General features: G+C 30.1%; 1 protein-coding gene across 2 annotated transcripts in view; it reads right to left on the bottom strand.

Annotated features, from left to right (window-relative positions):
* LOC129907433 (sodium/potassium-transporting ATPase subunit beta-1-interacting protein) overlaps positions 1–17,896 on the bottom strand; it is a 113,981-nt gene extending 96,085 nt beyond the window's left edge. For both annotated transcript variants that reach the window (XM_055983648.1, XM_055983647.1), the window contains exon 1: positions 17,192–17,896. In XM_055983648.1, the coding sequence (XP_055839623.1) occupies positions 17,192–17,245 (54 nt within the window). In that variant the 5' untranslated portion in view covers positions 17,246–17,896. The remainder of the gene's footprint in view (positions 1–17,191) is intronic.
* Between the last annotated feature and the right edge of the window lie 2,201 nt (positions 17,897–20,097).

Raw genomic sequence — 20,097 nt, 5'->3', positions numbered from 1 at the left:
AGTACTGCCTACTCCAAAGGTAAAACGACAGCCCTGCTACCCAGGGTGATCGCGTCATAATCCCTTTGACATTCTTGTCAAAAAGTAAATTTTCATACCCACCCTCCCATAAGAAGTATAACTTCAAAAAAAATATTAAAACAAAAAAAAAAAAAACGAATTTCATGGAGAGATCGTTAAATATAAAACAAAAACGAAAGAAACATTATATCATTTTATTTGAAAACGTGCTTACTATAAAATGCATGATAACTCATTTATAATTTGTAAAAATCTTTTCTACGAGTAGTTATTCTTTTTTTATATAAATTTCATGAAGATAGCCAAATTACATTGAGAAAAAACTCTGAATTTTTAATCACCTCACGTCTGGGAGTAAAGTTTTTTTTTTACTCCAAAGGGAGGAATTGATGCTAGCTCTGAACATGGTGGTATAGCCTTGTCGTTGCCGCTTTCTGTCTATAAGTCTACAGACACACACCAAAAAGTCGTTGAAAATTGTTCGATACATAAAATCAAATAAAAAACAAAATAAAAAAAAAATATTCAACTCAAAGGAATCAAAAGGAAAAACTGAAAAAAAATAAAAATTTTAAAATCCAATACAGAAACGGAGCAATGGATAAAAGAATTCGAAAACGACAGGTGCAATCAAGAAATACGCCAGGTAAGTCTATCAACATCGGCCAGCTCTATCTGCCATTGTTCATATATGTATGAATGTATTTGTGAGTGTGTGTGCTATAGTTACGTGTCCAAGGACTGTAGTTGTTTTATTTTTTCCAGGTAACCGGCCGTTTTTATCATCGTCGTCGTCATGTCGGCTCGGTTTGGTCATCAGTGGAAGCCAACACTTGTTGTACCTCCTAACATGAATAAACATTCACAGCAACATAGTGATGGGTATGTTACAGTGAGCGTTAAAAGTTTTTGGACTATTTTTTCAAAAACTAATTGGAAAAGGTTAAAAAGAAAAGTTCCACAAGGATCGATTCTTGGGCCAATTCTTTTTTGCGTGTTTATGAATTATCTGACTCATAAACATGCAAAAAAGAACTGGTCCAAGAATTGATCCTTGTGGTACTTTTTGGTTAAAGTCCCAGTTTTTAAATGTGAATTCAAACTTTTGATCCTCAGTGTCGAGATTTAACACAGCAAAAGAGATTACATATCTACCTTTAGATATTTCTTGTTGTTGTTTTATATATATTTTTTTTTTTATCTTTATTAAGAAAAAGGAATTGACTTAAGAAATATTTTTCTTTATTTATTATTCGATTATGCTTTTGCGCTAACAAACAAGAGAAGAAGAACTAAGGGCATAGTTCTTCTTCAACACGATTCCATGTGTCCGATTGTTGTTCCCATTACGTCGAGTCGTCGCTAAAATTATCAGGAATTTCTTGACTCACATCAGCACTGGATAATAATCATAATAATAATAATATCTACTACATACAATAGTCGTATTGCCAGGTGATGCTAAAAAAAAGTTTGTTAGCCATCAGACAATTTGTGTGGCATTTAGGGAATTTCGTTCGTATTCGAATATTGAATCAGTTCACAGAAAAGTTTATTAACAATAATTTTGTTGGGTGGAATTTTGTTTGGACAAATTATATTTTATTGGTATTTTGTATTACTTCCGGCTTGAAAGGAAAATCGAATTACATTTCATTCAATATATGTATGACGTGTTGTTGTGTGTGAGTAAGGTAGAAAAACCAAAAGTAGAACTTTTACTTTTAACGACAATTTTGTGATTAATATTTAATCAGAATAAACTACAGTCTTTGTCCATTAACTATTTCGTATCATTATTTTCAGTTCTTAACTAAATATTGAAACGTTTATTTTTAGATAGTGGAACATTGACCTGAGTTATAATTGCTTAGATCATGTAAGAACTTCTGTGAAGTGAAAGGTTTTGGTAATTAACTGTTGAGATGCCTTTAATGTTGTGTCAGTATATTAAATATTTATTTAAATTATTCAACGCCTTCAATTAACACAATGTTACAATTGTTTTTTTTTTTCTTTTTATCAATTATCTTAAACCCATTTTGGGGATTTAATATTACAAACAATTACGGCCATATTATTCACTAGTTTAAAAAATACATCTGGATGTAAAGAAATTGAAATGTAAAAAATAAATCCAAATCCATAATATTCACTATCACACAGAGACAAAAAGAGTCATTTGTAACTATTTTTTAACTATTTTCATAGTTAAAATCGGGACAACTATTTTGGATTTGAATTTATATTTGACAATTTTACATCCAGATGTATTTTTTAAACTAGTGAATAATATGGCCATAAGTATTAGTTAGGTAATATAGAGTTTTTTAGAAATATGAAGAATGTTATAATTTTGAAATTAAACAGTTATTAGGAAAAATGAAATGTATTCTTGAAAAAAATAATTGAGTAAAATCTTACTGGAATATGAAGATACCATAAATGAACTTTAAAACAAAGAACAAATTTCATACAAAAAAGCTGATGAGGTAGACGGCAACTCCATTAAATAAAATTTGTACCTTAAGTAAGTAAAAATTTTACTCAAGTGAACATTTGTTCTCGCGTTTGGCCCACTTAAGCTACTTGTAACATTAAGAAAACCTATTAAAAGATTCTTTGATTTTAGTTCATGAATATCAACTGAAGAAATTTTGAAGTAAATGCGTGAGGAAAAATTTTGCTTGAGTGAAGACCAGGGTTCGGACTTTACTTCGATCGAAGTAGATTTACTTCGATTTTGGGAAAAAAATAAAATCTACTTCCCTACTTCTCTTTTTCAGAATCTACTTCTATTTCTTGATTGAAAAATATTTTTCAAATAATAAATTTAGAGAAAGGGATTTAACTTCAATTTTAAATCTGGTCGAGCCATTGAGAATTGAGAAATAAAGCTCAACTGAAATCTCAAAAGATGAACTGAGGTCAATTATTCTTCGAATTCAAGATATAAATAAAGTTTATCAAAGTAATTTTGACTGATTTTGAAGAATTCTTGATCAAAAATTTGTAAGATTATGCTGAATCAACCGTTTTACACTAAAGCACCGTTACAACCACTAGATGAGAAAGGTTTTTTAGAAAAGATCATAATAAAAAAAGTAAAGAAAAATAATTTTGTTGAAAAATAATTTTTTTATAATACATTTTTTGTAAATAAATGTTCTGAAAGCTTAATTTTGAAATCTATGTACTTCCGAAATTTTGGATCTACTTCACTTTTTATTCTAATTTGCTTCGAAATTTTGAACCTGAAGTCCGAACGCTGGTGACGACTCTTAATTTCGCCCTAAATGACTCTCAATTTTCATAACAATATTATCACAGCTTTTTGCTTGGGAACTTTACTTTATTCGTTCCAGGTTACATTTAATTATTTTATGTTAATATATATATTTTTAGAGATTAAAATTGTAACATAATAAATGTAAGCTTTCAATAGCTTAAGTTTACTTTTAGATATTGTAAGATTTTACGTCTTTGATCTTCACACAATTTCGCTAGTGCAATATCGAGGTAGTGCAATTTTGTATCACAAAGAAAAATAATTTTTAAAATTCAATAAAAATAAAAATTAATGAACTTAAAAAAAATGTTTACTAAGGACGTTCCACTGTATTGCATTACGAAGGGAAATTTTAGTATTTTTGATGTTAATGGAAGAAGAATATAAGAAGTTAATATATCGTGCAATATGAGAGTTGTATTTTGTATTTCAAATATAAACTTGATATAATGCTCTGTCATTTTTTCTAGGTCTGAAGACCTGAATCTTGACTATCCATCCAACCAACAGAACTCAAAATATAAGCTTTTTAAACCAACAACTTTGTGAATTAGTTTGAGAGTTTTGAAATGCTTCAAACAAAAGACTATCTCAAAAAAAAAACTCGAAACTATGGATGTTTTTTGGCAAAGCTATCCGCAGTATGATTTCCCAAACATCAACACCTAACAAGAGCAAGGAAGAGGTCAACTTATATAATTTTTTCAAAATTCTATTTTCAGCTTGGTTTAGCTTCTATTCTTACCGGCAGCTGCGTGTTGTTTTTGTAATACATGTAAAAGCCAACTGCGGATACGGCTAGCAATTTTAAAAAGGTTGACAAAATTGAAAAGCAATATCTTGGAAACCATAAATCCATCAAAGATGGTTCTTGAATTAAAGTACATATGTATTAAAATTTTATGAGATCAAAGGCCATGACAGACCACGTTTACCAAAAACAACTTCTAAAGGGCTAAATCAACAGTTATTTTTCCGCAGCAAATGCATATTTGCCTGGGCGTTGTTAAAAATTTTAGTGTAATTTGAGAGCCAAAAAAGGAAATACTGCTGCAAACAATTTTCATTTTCACTATAAATCTACGACAATCAACTAACTTGACGAACAAATTAAATTTGTGTTTAAATTTTAAGAAACCTTATCTAATCTTTTATGTGGGCTTTTTGGTTGATTCAAACTATTTGTGTAGGTTTTGATAACCTTTGTAGACGGATTGGATAAAGTTAACAATTAGGCTATTTCGTGTGGGTTATTTTAATACCGTTTGAGGGCTATCATTTGGAACGACCATGTAAGTCATAAAAAGGTAAAACTAGGTTCTTAAACAAAAAAAATATTTCGAAACCCGTTGCATAAAACATAAATATATACACAACATAATTATTCATGCTAAAGATATATATGGGAAATTGACCGCAATTAAAATGTGTTAATTTATCACTCAATTCCACACCATTTTCTTTAAAGACTTTGTTAATTGCTAAACCAACATTGAATTCATCCGAAGCTTAAATTACAACTACCCACAGTGAAAGTGACTTTCCATTACAACGGTTATAATTAAATAAAAAAGAAAGAAGAAGGAATAAAAACTATACAACAAGATAGCTAATAAACGCTCCCTAATCAACAAAAGTCCAAACCGTAAGAATTGCTAACATTTCTCAACATTTCCTTAACACCTAGCCAATGAAAGTAAAAAAAAAAAAAAATATATAAAAAAAGGTAGACAAACTGTTAAAATGATAAACCTGAAACCTCAAATAGATTTGCCCTACCCGCCAGCTCATTAAAAAACATATCCCAACATATCACACTTTTAATTTTATTCAATTCATTAACAACTCCATACTACCTACAACTAGCTACTTTAATATAAAAAAGATTATGAGTCAACCATTATCATATCCAAGTTCATTGTGTTATTCGTGACGAATGTTCACCTTTATTACCACCTACAACCATAAAGAGTAGTTTTCTTACACTCAGGGACGGACTTAGGCATGAACATCGAAGGCCTCTGTTGAATTATAATGTTATACTTGTCATTGACTAACTGGCAGGTTGTTATCAGACAATTAACAGTCTTGAATTCGAAGAGAGTCATATCATAATATCGAAAAGTAGGGCTCTGGTTGATAAAAACACAGGGCCCCCTTAAAGAATTGCCTTATTTACTTTATTAGCAATCCATCCCTGTTGTTACCAGCTTATCTCTTCTTAGCAAAAGCCTTTTATATAACAACAAAACCTACAAAAAAAATTAACTGAAGAAATAATTCGTTCCAAGAAATTCTAATGAATAAAAATGTTTGAATAAAACAAACGAAGAAGAGACAACGAAACATAAGAAAACGAACAAAAAAATACAAAAAAAAAAGAACAACAACACTGAAGTAGAAGCTGTTTGTGGATATCAGGACAAAACAAATGGCTGTTGGCAGTGCCAGGGTCCTAAACACCGGCATTCCCCATCTTGAAAATGTACGTAAACGTACATATCTTCAACTTCCTGTTTTCCTTTCTTTTTTATTAATATGTGTGTTGTTGTGGAGAAAACTGGAAAGATACGCGCCTCGTCGAGTTGCCGCCACTGTTTGTTTGTCGGTTGGTATGTCGAATTGACAAAATGACATTATATACGCCATAAGGGCTTGTCGCCAAGTTTTGTACATCAATACTCTTTAGCTAAAATACTTGGCCTCCATTCCCAAATAACATACAAAACTAAAACAACAATAAACTTAGAAGAGATGGGAACGATAAAGAGAAGCAAAACACAACAAAAAAAGTTTAAATTTTTCTTTATTATTTGCTTGACGCCATATATGAACGTATATACGATTTAGGTATAAGTATCTAAATAGGTAGACTCACTATAAGCCAGAATCTGACTCTGAATCACCTTCTTGATGAAAGCATCTCTGAAGTAGCAGCAGCGCAACGAAATATTGACGTAGTCTTTCTTAAGAGCAAAAACAAAAAACAGGCCATAGTAAAACCGGATTAGACAAAGTAATGCCTGCATGACTGCGACTTCAAGCTTGAGTCTGTTGAGTTTACTATGCGAAACCAAAAATAATGCTGTGGGGTCTTTCGGTGGATTTTTGTTTATTATCTTTTTCATGCAATATGCTTCTTGAAAGATACCTACTTGCGTACATTTTAGCAATGATCTTGACATGATTATTAACATTGAGTTGAGTACAGACTGAATGTAATAATTGCAAAGGCTGAAAATGGGTATTTTTCTTCCAACTTTATAGGTGTGTCGACCCATAGCCATATTAGAAATAGATTTGTAGTGGGTTGAATAGACGCTAAGTTTATCGACTTTTTAGCACTTTTTATATATAAGGAAAAAAGCTTTAGTATTTTTTTTTATTTAACATAAATTGCTAATAAATTCTATGGTTTAATGATAGGAAATGATAATACGGGTTAATATATAAATCAAAAAATGTTCTGAATTTGAATATTTAATAAAGTACAATTTTGCTGTAACTAAAGAATCTTTGGAAGGGTTTAGTTAATTTTCTGTTAAGGTGGAGGTTTTTTTTTCAAATTTGAATTCGTGTTTATTTTTATATGTTTTTTTTTTTTTTTAATTAAGTGCATTAAGCAAACAGAAAAAAGATATTCAATTCTTATATAATGAAATAGTAATAAACACACAATTCTTATAACGCTGTCGTTAACAAGAAAAGTTAATTGATTAATAATAGTGAAAAACAAAGTCGGAGACATAATGGAGCCTTGAGGCACTTCAGCTATTTAGTTTTAACTTCAAACTTTAAGCCTTCCAAAACAACTTGAATGGTAGGATCAAAAATGTAATCGGAAATCTGTAACTAAAGCTCAAAAATGGCAATATTAGGGATTACAATGTTTTTTGAAAGGGGGTGAGGTTACATAAATTCCCAGCAAGCTGAAAATTGGTAGGATTGTTGGAAACACCATCATAAATTAAATCTAAAAAGTCCTCATCGATCCGAGACCTGGAAAAAAATTTACTTGGCATCAAAGGTCACAAAAACTGATTTTTCACTATTTTCAGCAAAACGGTAAGTCTTATGAAAAAATTTTCGATGCAAGAATTGTAGACCAGACTATTATATAGGTATATAAAAAGTGTTATAACACTTTTTTTCCTAAGACCCACCGTTTCTTAGGTATAACGATTCAAAAAGTTTAAGTTGAGTTGTAATCATCATAATCAGGTCTATTCTGAACAAAAATCAAAAAAGCTCCTGGAATTTCATTATTTTTTTAGTCTTAATTTCGTTCTTTAATGGTTAAGAATATGGGGAAAGCAAAAAAAATGGAAATTTTCCCTGGGAATTTTTGTTTAGAATAGGTCTGAATATAGACAAGGTGTCCGATAGGGTGCAGGGCCATAAGTCCACGGGCCAAAAGTCCATAATGGACTACTGACTCACTTGGGTGGGTTATAAGTCCACAAATCAATTATGGACTTACAACCCACCCAAGGGTGTCAGAAACCCACAAAAAAGTGAGCCAGAACTCCCTAATGTCGAAAAAGACGTGGGAGGTGCTTAAGAAATATTAATTTGTAAACAATGTGGAAACTTTATTTTTTTTTTTCAAGAATATTTTTGTAAATTGATTTTTTAGTTTTTTTTTATATTTTTTTTTTTTTTTTTTTGAAAATTTTATGTTTTTTTCAACTGACTCGAGTTTCGTTTGTAAAGCTTATTGAAGTAACTTTCAAAAACTCGCACAAAGCAAAGTAGAACAAAATTTTGTTCAAATGAAGATTAGTTTGGAGTCTCACAGTGATATTCGCCACTGATTTGAGAAACTATCTCGCAAACAAAACGGGCTAAATTATCTCACGGAGATTAAAAAAAAAATAAATCTTAATTGATTGGCGGAAAGCGAAGCGGAAAAAAATTTGCTCACATGAGAATCTATTTAAATTGCACAAGCCAAACGCGAAGCGGAAAAAAATTTTGCCCACGGGAGAATCAATTTTGAGGTGTGAAAATAAAAATTCGCGCGAATTTTTATTTTCACACCTCAAAATTGATTCTCCCGTGGGCAAAATTTTTTTCCGCTTCGCGTTTGGCTTGTGCAATTTAAATAGATTCTCATGTGAGCAAATTTTTTTCCGCTTCGCGTTTACCGAGTTATAACATAAACATCTTTGGTGTTCGGTATTATCATACAATTGCCAAAACGGGCTTTCATTTAATGTATTCAAATGTTTTAAATAGCTTTTAAAATTAAAATTTGAAGTAAAACCAATTTTTTGAAATTGGTCTTATTTCACTTGAACTTATTTCATATGGCACACCAATAGAACATTTAATGAAGAAACTTCCATAAATCGACGAGTGCTCCAGTTTTGAATACTATTAAAGTAATTTTCACTGGAATTCAAAAGATATTTGCTTAATTTTTTTTTTTATGTTTTGGAGAGATATTGAGAAGAAATTTAGAAGATGAGAGCTCAGCCGCATTATGAATTTTGGCTTTCCTAATTGGTTACAAATTTTTAATCGATGGGCGAAAAGTCCACAGGAGTTTTGTGTGAACTTTTGACCCTCTTGGGTGGGTTGTAAGTCCATAATTGATTTGTGGAGCTATAACCCACAATAGTGAGCCAATAGTCCATTATGGACTTTTGGCCTGTGGACTTTTGACCCTGCACCGTCCGATAGAGAATGAACAACTCTAAAACGGCTGATAGCTACACTTATGTCTGTTCTAAAAATATATAGAAAAAATTTCTATCGCAACCAGTTCATAAAATATTGGCTTTTTTTCGTTCAGTGTATTTTAAATTTTATCATCTTAAGTTAAAGAGCACATCAAAAAGAAAAGAGAAGAACTAAACTTGAAATATAGAAAAATGTACTGGTTACTTGGTAACAACTCTGATTTATCAACCCAAAACAAAATAATGCTGTATAATCAAGTACTAAAGCCTGTTTGGACCTATGGTATCCAATTATGGGGCTGTACAAAGAAAACAAATACCGAAATCATCCAAAAATTCCAAAACAAAGTCCTTCGTGGAATAGTTAATGCACCTTGGTACATAAGAAATAGCGATCTACATCGTGACTTACAAATAGAAACGGTTACAGAAGTTGTTAAAAAATACGCTGTATCCCATAATCAGAGACTGCAATGTCATACCAATTCTGAAATGGTGTCCGTCTTGAATACCAGAAACCATGTTCGGAGATTAAGAAGAACCAAGCCTCATGAGCTTATGGTCTAAAAAAACATGGGAAAGTATTAAAAGTTTAAACTTCCCCCAAAGTGATTTTACAAAGTTAAGAAAGAAAAATCTGATGTCGATCTCTCAAGATTGGTCCTGATAAAGAGGTGGTTTTAGTGGTTAAGAGTCCCACACTACTTGGTGTCGAATACTGCCAAGTGTCTTTTGAAGATTTCCTTAAGTTAAATCTTAAGTTTAAGTTCACTACAACCACGAATTTATAAATTTTATTTATTTCTTTTTTTTATAATTTTCTACAATAATTGGATGAGTACATAAACACTTTAAAAATTTCATATCTATTGCACATTTTCCTTAAAAAAAATTTGAAATCTGTTTTTCGATGCAAAATGTAAAAAAAAGTATTTTATAAAAAATTTTAAACACCTGTGGTATAAAATAAATCTAAAGAAACCTAGGTGGCCAACTTTCTTAAAAATATACTCACCTAAGGGGAATGTTTTCCAAAGTTCAACATTTAAATATAAATTTAATTTTTCTTTATTCAACAGTCGTTATTGTTGAAGGTTAAAAAGCGAAAGTTTGAAGGTCTTATTTGTCAAAGTCTTAAAGAAAATCAATTATTTCAATACGAAAATTCAGTTTTTATCAAAAAAAATCCAATAAAATTGAAGTAGTTTTTAATATTTTTTCCTTTTCCTCTTCGGAATTCAAGTTATAATATTTATGGCCGAAATATTTTAAAATATAAATTTTATTTTATTTCGAAAAAGTTTGAAAAAAAAAGACATTTAAAATTTTCTTGAAACATTTTTTTTTTTAATTCTGAGTTTGAGGACAACTATTTAAAAAACTCTTCATTTAATTTAATAGATTTAAATTTAATAGTTATGAACAGGGCTACCTTCGTAGATTTTCAAAAAGAGGCAAAAAAAGAGGATTTTGATAAAAAAAAGAGGCCCCAAAAAAAAAATGTGAAAATAGAATAAGTTAAGTACGACAGTCACACGAATAACCTCATTTGCGCCTTTTCCGAACCGCAACACAAACCTTTTAACAGAATTTCTTAAAATTAAAATTGTATTCATACAATTTTAAAAACAGAACATTATAAAAACATTGCCTGTCCATAATTTCTTCAAAAAAGAACACAAAATTTATCAAAAATAAGCTTATAAAAATCAAATCAGCGCTTAACAACAGTAACGTATATTTTTTTTACAATTGAGTCGTTATAATTAAAAGTGGTATCGGTCACATTTCCTTGATTTTCAAAAATATGTCAATTTTTTTAATCAAACGTACATAATTTTAAAAAAGAGGAAAAATAGGAACCAAAATATCAAAAAGAGGGATTTTTTGACAATTTTTAAAAAGTGGAGGGAAAGTGGATTGGGTGAAAAAAAGAGGAAAAACGCCTCTTTAGAGGCGCAAAGGTAGCCCTGGTTATGAATGAGCTTCTAGCTTTTAAAAAATTAGTTTTTAAATATTGTAGGTGTTACCGTTCTGTTCAAAATATTTTTTTTTTGTGTTTGAAGTCAGTTTGTCAGAAAATTGTATTTATCGCTTAAACGATGGAAGATTGTCTCTTACTTCCATATATTATTTTCTTTAAATTACGTAGGGAACCTTTTGGTATAATTTAATTTAAGAAATTTTACCAAAAAAAAAATTTAAAAAAAAATTATTTTAATTTTGAAAAAAAAAAACAATACGGCAACATCGGCAATTTTTAACCTATAGAGGTTAAAGTATTTTTAATTACCCACGTCGGCAATTTTTAACCTATAGAGGTTAAAGTATTTTTAATTACCCACGTTTGATAAAAAAGATCATCAAAATCGGAGATGTTCAACCGGATTCCCTAATAATTTGCTTAAGTTTCTCCACTAGATACATAAAAAGCTTTAGAAGCATCAAGCGCTTTTTTTAATACAGAAATATTTGAAATAAATGAAAAAAAAATATTTCAAAGCTGTGGAAAAAAAAAAGTAATTTTTTTTATTGAAAGATTGTCTTAAAAACTACGACAGAATTTTTAACCATGCATTCCAAACTTTTACAATAAAGGAGTTTCGAGTTTTTGCTTTCAGGAAAAATCCCTTATAATAAGTATCTAAATGTATTTAACACCTACACAATGAGTTTTATTTTGTTGCAAGTATTCATTTATATCCATCCGCTTGAACCATATAATTCAATTCATTCAAATTGCTTATTCCATTATCCAATGAAAAAAATAAAAAAGTTGAATTGATAAATCTTTTGCAAAAAGAAATACTTCATGTTGTGTATGTAGGACAGTTCAACGTTTCACCCATGAACACAACACATATAACACCCATTCTTTTCTTTTGGCTCTTGGCAAATATTTTATCCTTTGTTCGAGTTTATTTTTTTCCAAGTCAAATATTTTACTTTATTTTCTAGGTAAACGGGTTATGTTGTAACCCATTTATCCTTTTTCTAAAATAGCTTCTCCTTTATCAAAGAAAATAAAAATTCTCCTCCAGTAGAAGAGTAAGTCAAGTACAGGTACAGGTACACTTACTAGGAACCTATTTGGTTCGGTGGTGATGACGTATGGATATTGAAAATTAGGTTTTCTTTATCTATTCACAAACTTTTACCTTTCAAAAATTACTCTTATAGCGCATTAAATCTACAAACCTTTTGTGTACTTAATTTTGAAGCACATTTGTGTCATGAAAACATTACCGCTTAGGTACTCTTCAAGTTTGCCTCTTATATCACAAACAGAGAACAGAACAGAAATATATTTGATTTAATAAACTCATAAAGGACACAAATTGGGTTAAGTGTTATTCACAATTAGAGAAATTTTACAACCGCAATCTCTACCCTTCGCCCTCCTTCTTGTAATAAATGAAAAAACAACACATTTCCGTACCACGAAAATAACAAAACATATTCAACCCAAGTCACTGTCGTTCCATTCTCTATCTCCTCCACTTTTCCAAACAAACAAAGCTTGTTTCCTATCGTGTCGTCGTCAGTGGAATGGTTAGTGTGTTGGTGTGGCAGAGACCCACTTTAATGAATTAGTGAAAACACATGCCTCTAACTCAAGTATTCCCTCTCAACCTCATGATTCAAGGATCTTTCTGACTGACGACTGTTTTATGTTTTATGGCCATCGTGTCAACATAGATTGTAGAACAGAGAATGAAGGTATTTTTGTATGCACACTGCACAGATTGTGCATATATAAAAGAAAGCCGATCCGTCCTAAACCTCCAACATAATATCACCTTCAGTGACTTTGGTACTCTACCCCCTATAAAGAAAAAGGATGCTATCATCCACTGCAAGAGATTATTTTTTGTTGTAATGTGCTTGCTCCTTCCGTGTAATGTGGTATTGAGTGGGATACCGAAGATACTACTGGACGACACGATGAAGCAGAGGAGATTCTTTTGTTCTTTTTTTGTGTTCATTCAAATTCAAAGTGTACGGTACGACTGCAGAGCATTTGATTGCAGCAGCAGGGATGTCGTCCCTGTTGAATAATCAAAACAACTTCTTGTGGTTGATGTTTTTGCTCAACCACATAATTCCACATCACCGAGATGTGATTGTGACGAGACTCTGAGAACTATATCATTGTCGTTCATTTGTTGTCTTAGAACAGTCACAGTTACCATTACGAGAGATGCCCTGTCAATGTTTTTTTTTATTCAATTTTATTTGTGTGGTTTTTGAATCTTGGTTTATATTAGATGAACTGTAATTGAAACCCAATCGAATGCAATGACACGTGCGAATTAAACTCATCGGGATTAGATTTCATCCTTGAACGGTCGGTTGTGTGGAGAACTTTGACAGATAACAAATTGCATACGAATGTGATTTATTTACTTCAAAGGGCTAAGAATTTGCTCTAAAAAAATCAACACAAGAATCAACAAGAGAATTAATAAAATTCGTTAGAAAAATTAAATCTACGAAAGTTTTTTCTAATAGGTAAAGTAGGTAGATTAATGGCTGATATCATAAACATTTAACAAGTTTTTAAAATTTTAAATGAAGTTTTTTGTAGGGAACAAACGTCATTTTAGGATGTAAAAGTCTAACAAATATTTAAATATTTTATAGTCTTTATTTTTGCACTCTTTTACCTACTTTTTCTGAAAATTCTCGAAGTGATAGTGATTCGATGATATTTTGAATATTAAAAGAATATTTTATGAAGAGTAGGTGTGAGTAGTTTTTCAGTATACTTTTGTTTCAATAGTTCTGCTGTTTCTTTGATATTATCTCCAAATTTATTTCAATTTACTTCTTCCTTTTCAATTCAAAATCTAAGGTTATATTTTCTTCAAATTTTACTTCCAAAACCTCATAATATTCATAATTCATTCAATGCTTTCTTTTGTTGGGTTCTGTTGCATACGTAGCATTTTAACCATATTCCTTTTCAGCGAGAATCTTTAGACGAATGGTTAATGTTTCATAAATTAATTTATTAAAAATCCCAGCAACGTAAAAACAAAAAAATAAAGAAGTTTCTTATACTACGTTTCCACCTACCCTAAATCCGAGATTTAGCTAAGTAGATTTAGCATAAGTCTCGAGTTTTATTCTAAATCTCCGATTGAAAGTAGGTGAAAATCTTAGATTTAGGGTAGCTGAACCCAAATATGAGATTTAGCGAAGTAGATTTAAATTAAATCTCGAGATTTATTCTAAATCTACTTAGCTAAATCTAAATTTAGGGTAGGTGGAAACATAGTATTAGAAAAAAGCAGTGTTGCCAGAGCCGGCTATTTATCGCCAAACAGGCTCCTTGAAGATTTCACTCGCTCCCTAAAATTTTGATTTCCGATTTATCGGAATTTGGCTCTTTTAATTTTGAACTTAGCGATTTAAAATTAAAGCACTTAACAACAAAAATTCACATGAAACGTTCACAGAGACAACCAGTTGGCATACATTTTTAATTTGTATGTTATTACAAAGGAGAATGGGCATTTTGGACGTTGAGCGGCTATTAATGAAACTTGTATCAAATGAAAGAATTATAACCTAGGAAAAACTTTTACCATGGACGTTTCGCTGTATTGCGTTAAAAATGCAAGATAATGCAGTATTAGTTTTGTTAATGCATTGTTCAATGTATGAAGGACAAATTAATTCATATTTTTATTTGGAACATACAATTTTTCCTGAGTCTGATGACAATTATCTTAAAAATCCGACCAATAGAACTCATAATATAAGATTTTTATTAAGTCAACCACTTCAAGATTTTGTTCGAAAGTTTTCAAACAATTCAAACTAACAAAAAATTGAAAAACGAAACTCTTAAAATAGGCTTGAAATTGTTGTTTTAAAATGCTTATAGTTTGGGTTCTAATGGTTGGATATTCTTCAAATACATGTCAAAGTTGCAACATTGAGCAATCTGCAAAAAGTGTGAAATGCAAAAATGCATTTTATCCGTTTTTGAAGTACGTCACAAGGATAAAACTTCTGCAATACATATGTAAGACTTAATTACATCATAAAACAACAAATTCATTAATGGCCGCATAATGTCCACGTTCCATACAAATTTGCCTATTCTCCTTTAACAAAATACACTTAGGAGCAAAAAAATGGAATCAAACTTTTCGTTCTTTAAAAACGATAATTGGTCAGGATGTAATTACGTACATGAATGTTAATTGTACCATTGAAAAGCTTGAAACAAAAGCTTTAAATCAATGCTAGGAACTTAAAAACCCGTGCACTTTATAAAGATCCAATCAACATAAATGAAGCATGTAAGGAAAAAAAGACTGAAATTGAAACAGGGAGTATCTGGAAAATTTAACTTTTTTAAAAAATGAAGTGCAATTTATTGACAGATAACATCAATGGTAACGTAAGGAAAAAAAAAGACTGAAATTGAAGCAGAGAATATCAAGAAAATTTAACATTTAAATAAAATTGAAGTACAATTTATTGACAGATAGCGATGTTACTATCGTATGCATTTTTATGTTTTTACCAACAATTCAAAGTAAAAAATTCAAGCTTTTAAATGAAACCATGAGACTTGAAGAAACATTATTTTATCCATTGCAATTTTTGTTTTTAATATAAATAATTTATTTGATTCCGTTTTTTGCTCCTAAGTGTATATCAATAAAATGAAAAACAAATAATTATACTTGAAGTCTGACAAGCAAAAATTATCTAAAAGCCTTGTATATACAGGGTGTCCCACAGTCACCGCCCCAAATGAAAACCATGGATTCCTGAGGTCATTTTAAGTCGAAAAACTTAAGAGGTAATTTTCTCGTTTTCGTCCCGTTTTCGAGTTACCACGGTTTTTATGATTTTTGCTCTCTTGTCCTAGGAAAAGCTACCCAAAAGGTACAATCATTGGCACCCAGGTACAATTCGTCGCCTTAAAGCAAAATTGTTCTAAGGCTCAATTTATTCACTCTCCATTTTATAACCAATCAAGTTTTTATTAAAGTTTAAGTTTGTCTCAAAATTTTTTTTTTCTGTGGACAACCGTTTTTCCACAATTTTGCATCAAACACAATTTTCTTCGTTTTTCAAGTTGTTTTTTACACTTTCATATCATTTAAGTCAAAAAAACACGTTAATGAGTAGTAATTTTTTGTCCTTTTTATTAAACCCCACTTTAATTTCATAAAAAAAATAAGTTTTATTTCATAAAAAAGGCTAATTTAAAAAAATAAACAAACTGAGTGAATTAAAAAAAAAAAATAATTTTTAAATACAAAATTTATTTAAATGAATTAAAAACTTTTTCTGAGCTATTGTGGTTAAGAAAAGAACAAATAGGTAAAGCTCAGAAAAATTTTTAATTCATTTAAACTAATTTTGTATTTAAAAATAATTTTTTTTTTAATTCACTCAGTTTTTTTATTTTTTTTTTAATTAGGTATTTCATAAGTCTTTTTTATGAAAAAAAAAGTTATTTTTTTTTTATGAAAATAAACTCTACTTTAATTAAATTAAATTAAATTAAAAATTAAAGCGTAAAAAACAACTTAAAAACGAAGAAAATTGTGTTTGATGCAAAATTGTGGAAAAACGGTTGTCCGCAGAAAAAAAAGTTTTGAGACAAACTTAAACTGTAATAAATTCTTGATTGGTTATAAAATGGAGAGTGAATAAATTGAGCCTTAGAACAATTTTGCTTTAAGGCGACGAATTGTACCTGGGTGCCAATGATTGTACCTTTTGGGTAGCTTTTCCTACTTTAATATTCTGCTATAAATAGTCTTTGTTTTTTAAACATTTTTTTCTAATAACATTCAAGTCAGAAATTCTTTAAACTTTAATTTGACTTTGACATAAACATATTCCTAACTCTTTAAATGCGAAAGTAATTCGCAATTAAAAGTGAAAAAATGCTTATTTGGGGGTGCCAACCATTGTACCCGTTACGCTAGAAAGTAGAATTTGTTGGTAATCTTATCTATAAACCCTAAAACAAATAATAAAAGATAGAAAGAGAATTCAAAGAAAAGTAGGTACCTAATCTAACTACACGTTTTCACTTTATTTATAAAAATAATACAGCTTCATATAATAAAAGAACTTAAATTTACATATTAAAAATAATTAAATATCCATCAAGATTCACCACAAAAAAACAAAACAAAATAAAACATAAAATACTTACCAATTGCAGAAAACATGTTGACAACAAAAAGTGTCGCCTAGTACAAGATCCCATGACATTATTATTCCATTTAATTTGTTTAAAAGATGATTTAGTGGTCGTTCCACGCGAAAATAATAAAAAGAAAGGTCGATGGATGTTGTTTAGTTTTTTTTATTTTTTTTCTAAAAAGTTGAGGTGAACCACCATCAACCATACAACAACATTAGCATCAGTCAACTCCAACTAGTTTGTTGTTTTGTTGTCCCACCAGTCCAACTAGTTTCTCAACTCACTAGTCACTACCAAAACCAAGTCGCAACTCCAAAAAAAAACGAGACGTTTTTCAAATAAAACAAAAACAATTTTTCAAAGTTTGATCTCAATTTTATTCTTTTATTTTTTGTTTTTTTTTTTACTAAATTTCCCGTTCTTGTTCCCGATTCAATGGAATGAATTAGAATTCCCGAACCTGCATCAATTTCGAACGAAAAAAAAGATAGGAATTTTTCTTTTCTTCTTCTTTTTTTAAACTCTTTTTTTTTTCAACAGAAATTCTTGGCTCTTACTTCCTCGATTGCACTTTTTTTTTGTATTGAATTTCTAAGGAATTTTTTTTTCGGTTTTTTTCGTTTTTTTGCAAAAATGAATCACAAAAATAATTTTGCGCACACACAACAACAAAGCCAAGTAAAATTCGAATAAATAAAACAACAACAACAACAACAACAACAATAAAGAATGATGACAAAAACAATATAAAAACCTAAAAACTGATTACATAAAATCTAGCACTATTTTAGGTTTATTAATACAAAAAAAAAAATATATTAATAATCAACGTGATTCTCTCTTTTGATTGTGTTTTTTGTGATTAGAAGAAGAAACAGTCGTCATCTACTTAAATCATTTGTCGATTGTCGAATAGAAAAACAAACAACTTTTTTTTTTTATTTGAAATTGAAATTCATTTACTTTGTAGTGGTTTTGTATATATTTTTTTGTTGTAATACGACACTTCTTTTTTTTTTTGGGAAGCAAATCCGGCTTCAACTTGCACTTGGCTAAAAATCTAGTTATTTAAAAACTTTGAAATTTCTTAAGCTTGAAGAAGTTTCATGTTTTTTTTTCTTTTCTTTGAGTTGAATCAAAAAAATGGTCTCAAACACACCAGCACGACGACAACAACCAACGATGACGAACGAACGGCGGAGCAGAGAATGAAGAAGAAGAAAAATGCACACAACCAACGACGAACGTCCTTTCGGATTGACGGCAATTCGAATAATGCTGTTAAATTTTTTAACTTTGATGTTGTTTTCTCCGTTCTTTCTTTGCTTTGTAGATTTTTTTTGTAGAAATGCAGTTTAATTGAAAAGAGATGAAATGATGTAAAAATTTGGTAGACAGAGAAGAAAGGTTAGATATAAAAAAAAGATGACCACTTGTTGAATGCAATGAGGAGAGGAGAATAATATTTTAAGGAAGATATTATCAGGTGGAAGGAGAGCAACAGTATATTTGATAACAGGTTTGTTTTATTTAATTTTTTTTGGTTTTTGTGTCAATGTGAGAAGGAAATAACAGTATGGATGGCAAAAGAGATAGGTAGTCTTTCATGAGTGGTGAATGGTGATAATTTAAGAAATGGTGAGTTGAGTTCATTCTAAACCGGAAATTGAGAAAGCTACCATTTTTAATGTTAAATAATACGTTACAATTTAAAAATTGCAGATTTCTATTTTTTTTTTATTATTTTCATTGCACTAGATAATGAGAAATTACAAACAAAGTTCATATTTGAGCATTAGTAAACTCCATAATTTTCGAGGAGTAAAGCTTTCTTACAAATTATCTCATTCTTTCTTTTTTTTTTTATAAAAAGTGTTAGTGTGGCGAAAAACAAGTAAAATAAAAAATTCAGCCAAATTATCATTCCTACCACAATTATGTTAGTTATGCCTGTTCGTTGATAACGATAATAAATAAGTGATAATTTGCAGGTGTTTTCAGATAAATTAAACCCCAACCCGCATTGTAAATTCATTTAAATACATTAAATAATGTATGCATGACTGCTTTTTTGTATAATTATGTGAATGTGCGTAAGCGTTACACAGTTCATGCCAATGTGATCAAGATCAGTAACTAACGCATCAAGATTATTTTTGTTTAGAAATTTTGCGCTTGAATTGTTGCAATGGAGGTTTGCATTGGTGAAAAAATATTCTGCCGATATGATGCGTTTAGGAATTTTTGACAAGAGTTATTACGCTCCATCTGTCATTTATATCGGGATAATATATAGCAAGAGCATTACTTACTTTTGCTGCATATAGAAAACGAAAGTGAAGATTTTTTAACGTCATTAGGTACAAGAAACTTAGCGAAAAATGTAAATTCCCTTCGATTGAAACTCATGATAGCTTTTTAAATTCCAGGCGAACAAAAATATTTCGGGTGGAAAAATATCCACGTGAAACTCACGGTAGGGCAATATAATGTAAAAAAATATATCTATATAAAGACAACCCTTTTTTTTGTTTGGGCACAATTTCGTACAATTTACATTTCCATTAGGGTGGTTCAAATTTTTTTGCTTATTAAACAAAACTCATTCTGTGGTCATTTTTTATACATCTTTTTTCAGACGTTTATGAACACTCATAGTGACTGCTGAAAATTGTACTAACGCAGGCCTGCAAACATTCTGCAGAATTGGTGTGCTCATTAATGCAGCAAAGCAGAAAGACGATTGTACTAACACCCAATATCATGGTTAAAAGTGTGTTTTTTTTTTAGTGAAAACAAAAATTATGGGTCACCCTAAAAACATTGAGTTTGGGATAGAAACCAAGAATAAAGAGTTTTCATACAAAAAATTTTCATATTAAAGATTTTACTGCGTCTTCGAAAAAAAACACCCT

This window comes from Episyrphus balteatus, chromosome 1 (assembly GCF_945859705.1).
Source record: "Episyrphus balteatus chromosome 1, idEpiBalt1.1, whole genome shotgun sequence".
NCBI classification, from domain to species: Eukaryota; Metazoa; Arthropoda; class Insecta; order Diptera; family Syrphidae; genus Episyrphus; species Episyrphus balteatus.
This window is presented reverse-complemented; position numbering and strand designations above follow the sequence as displayed.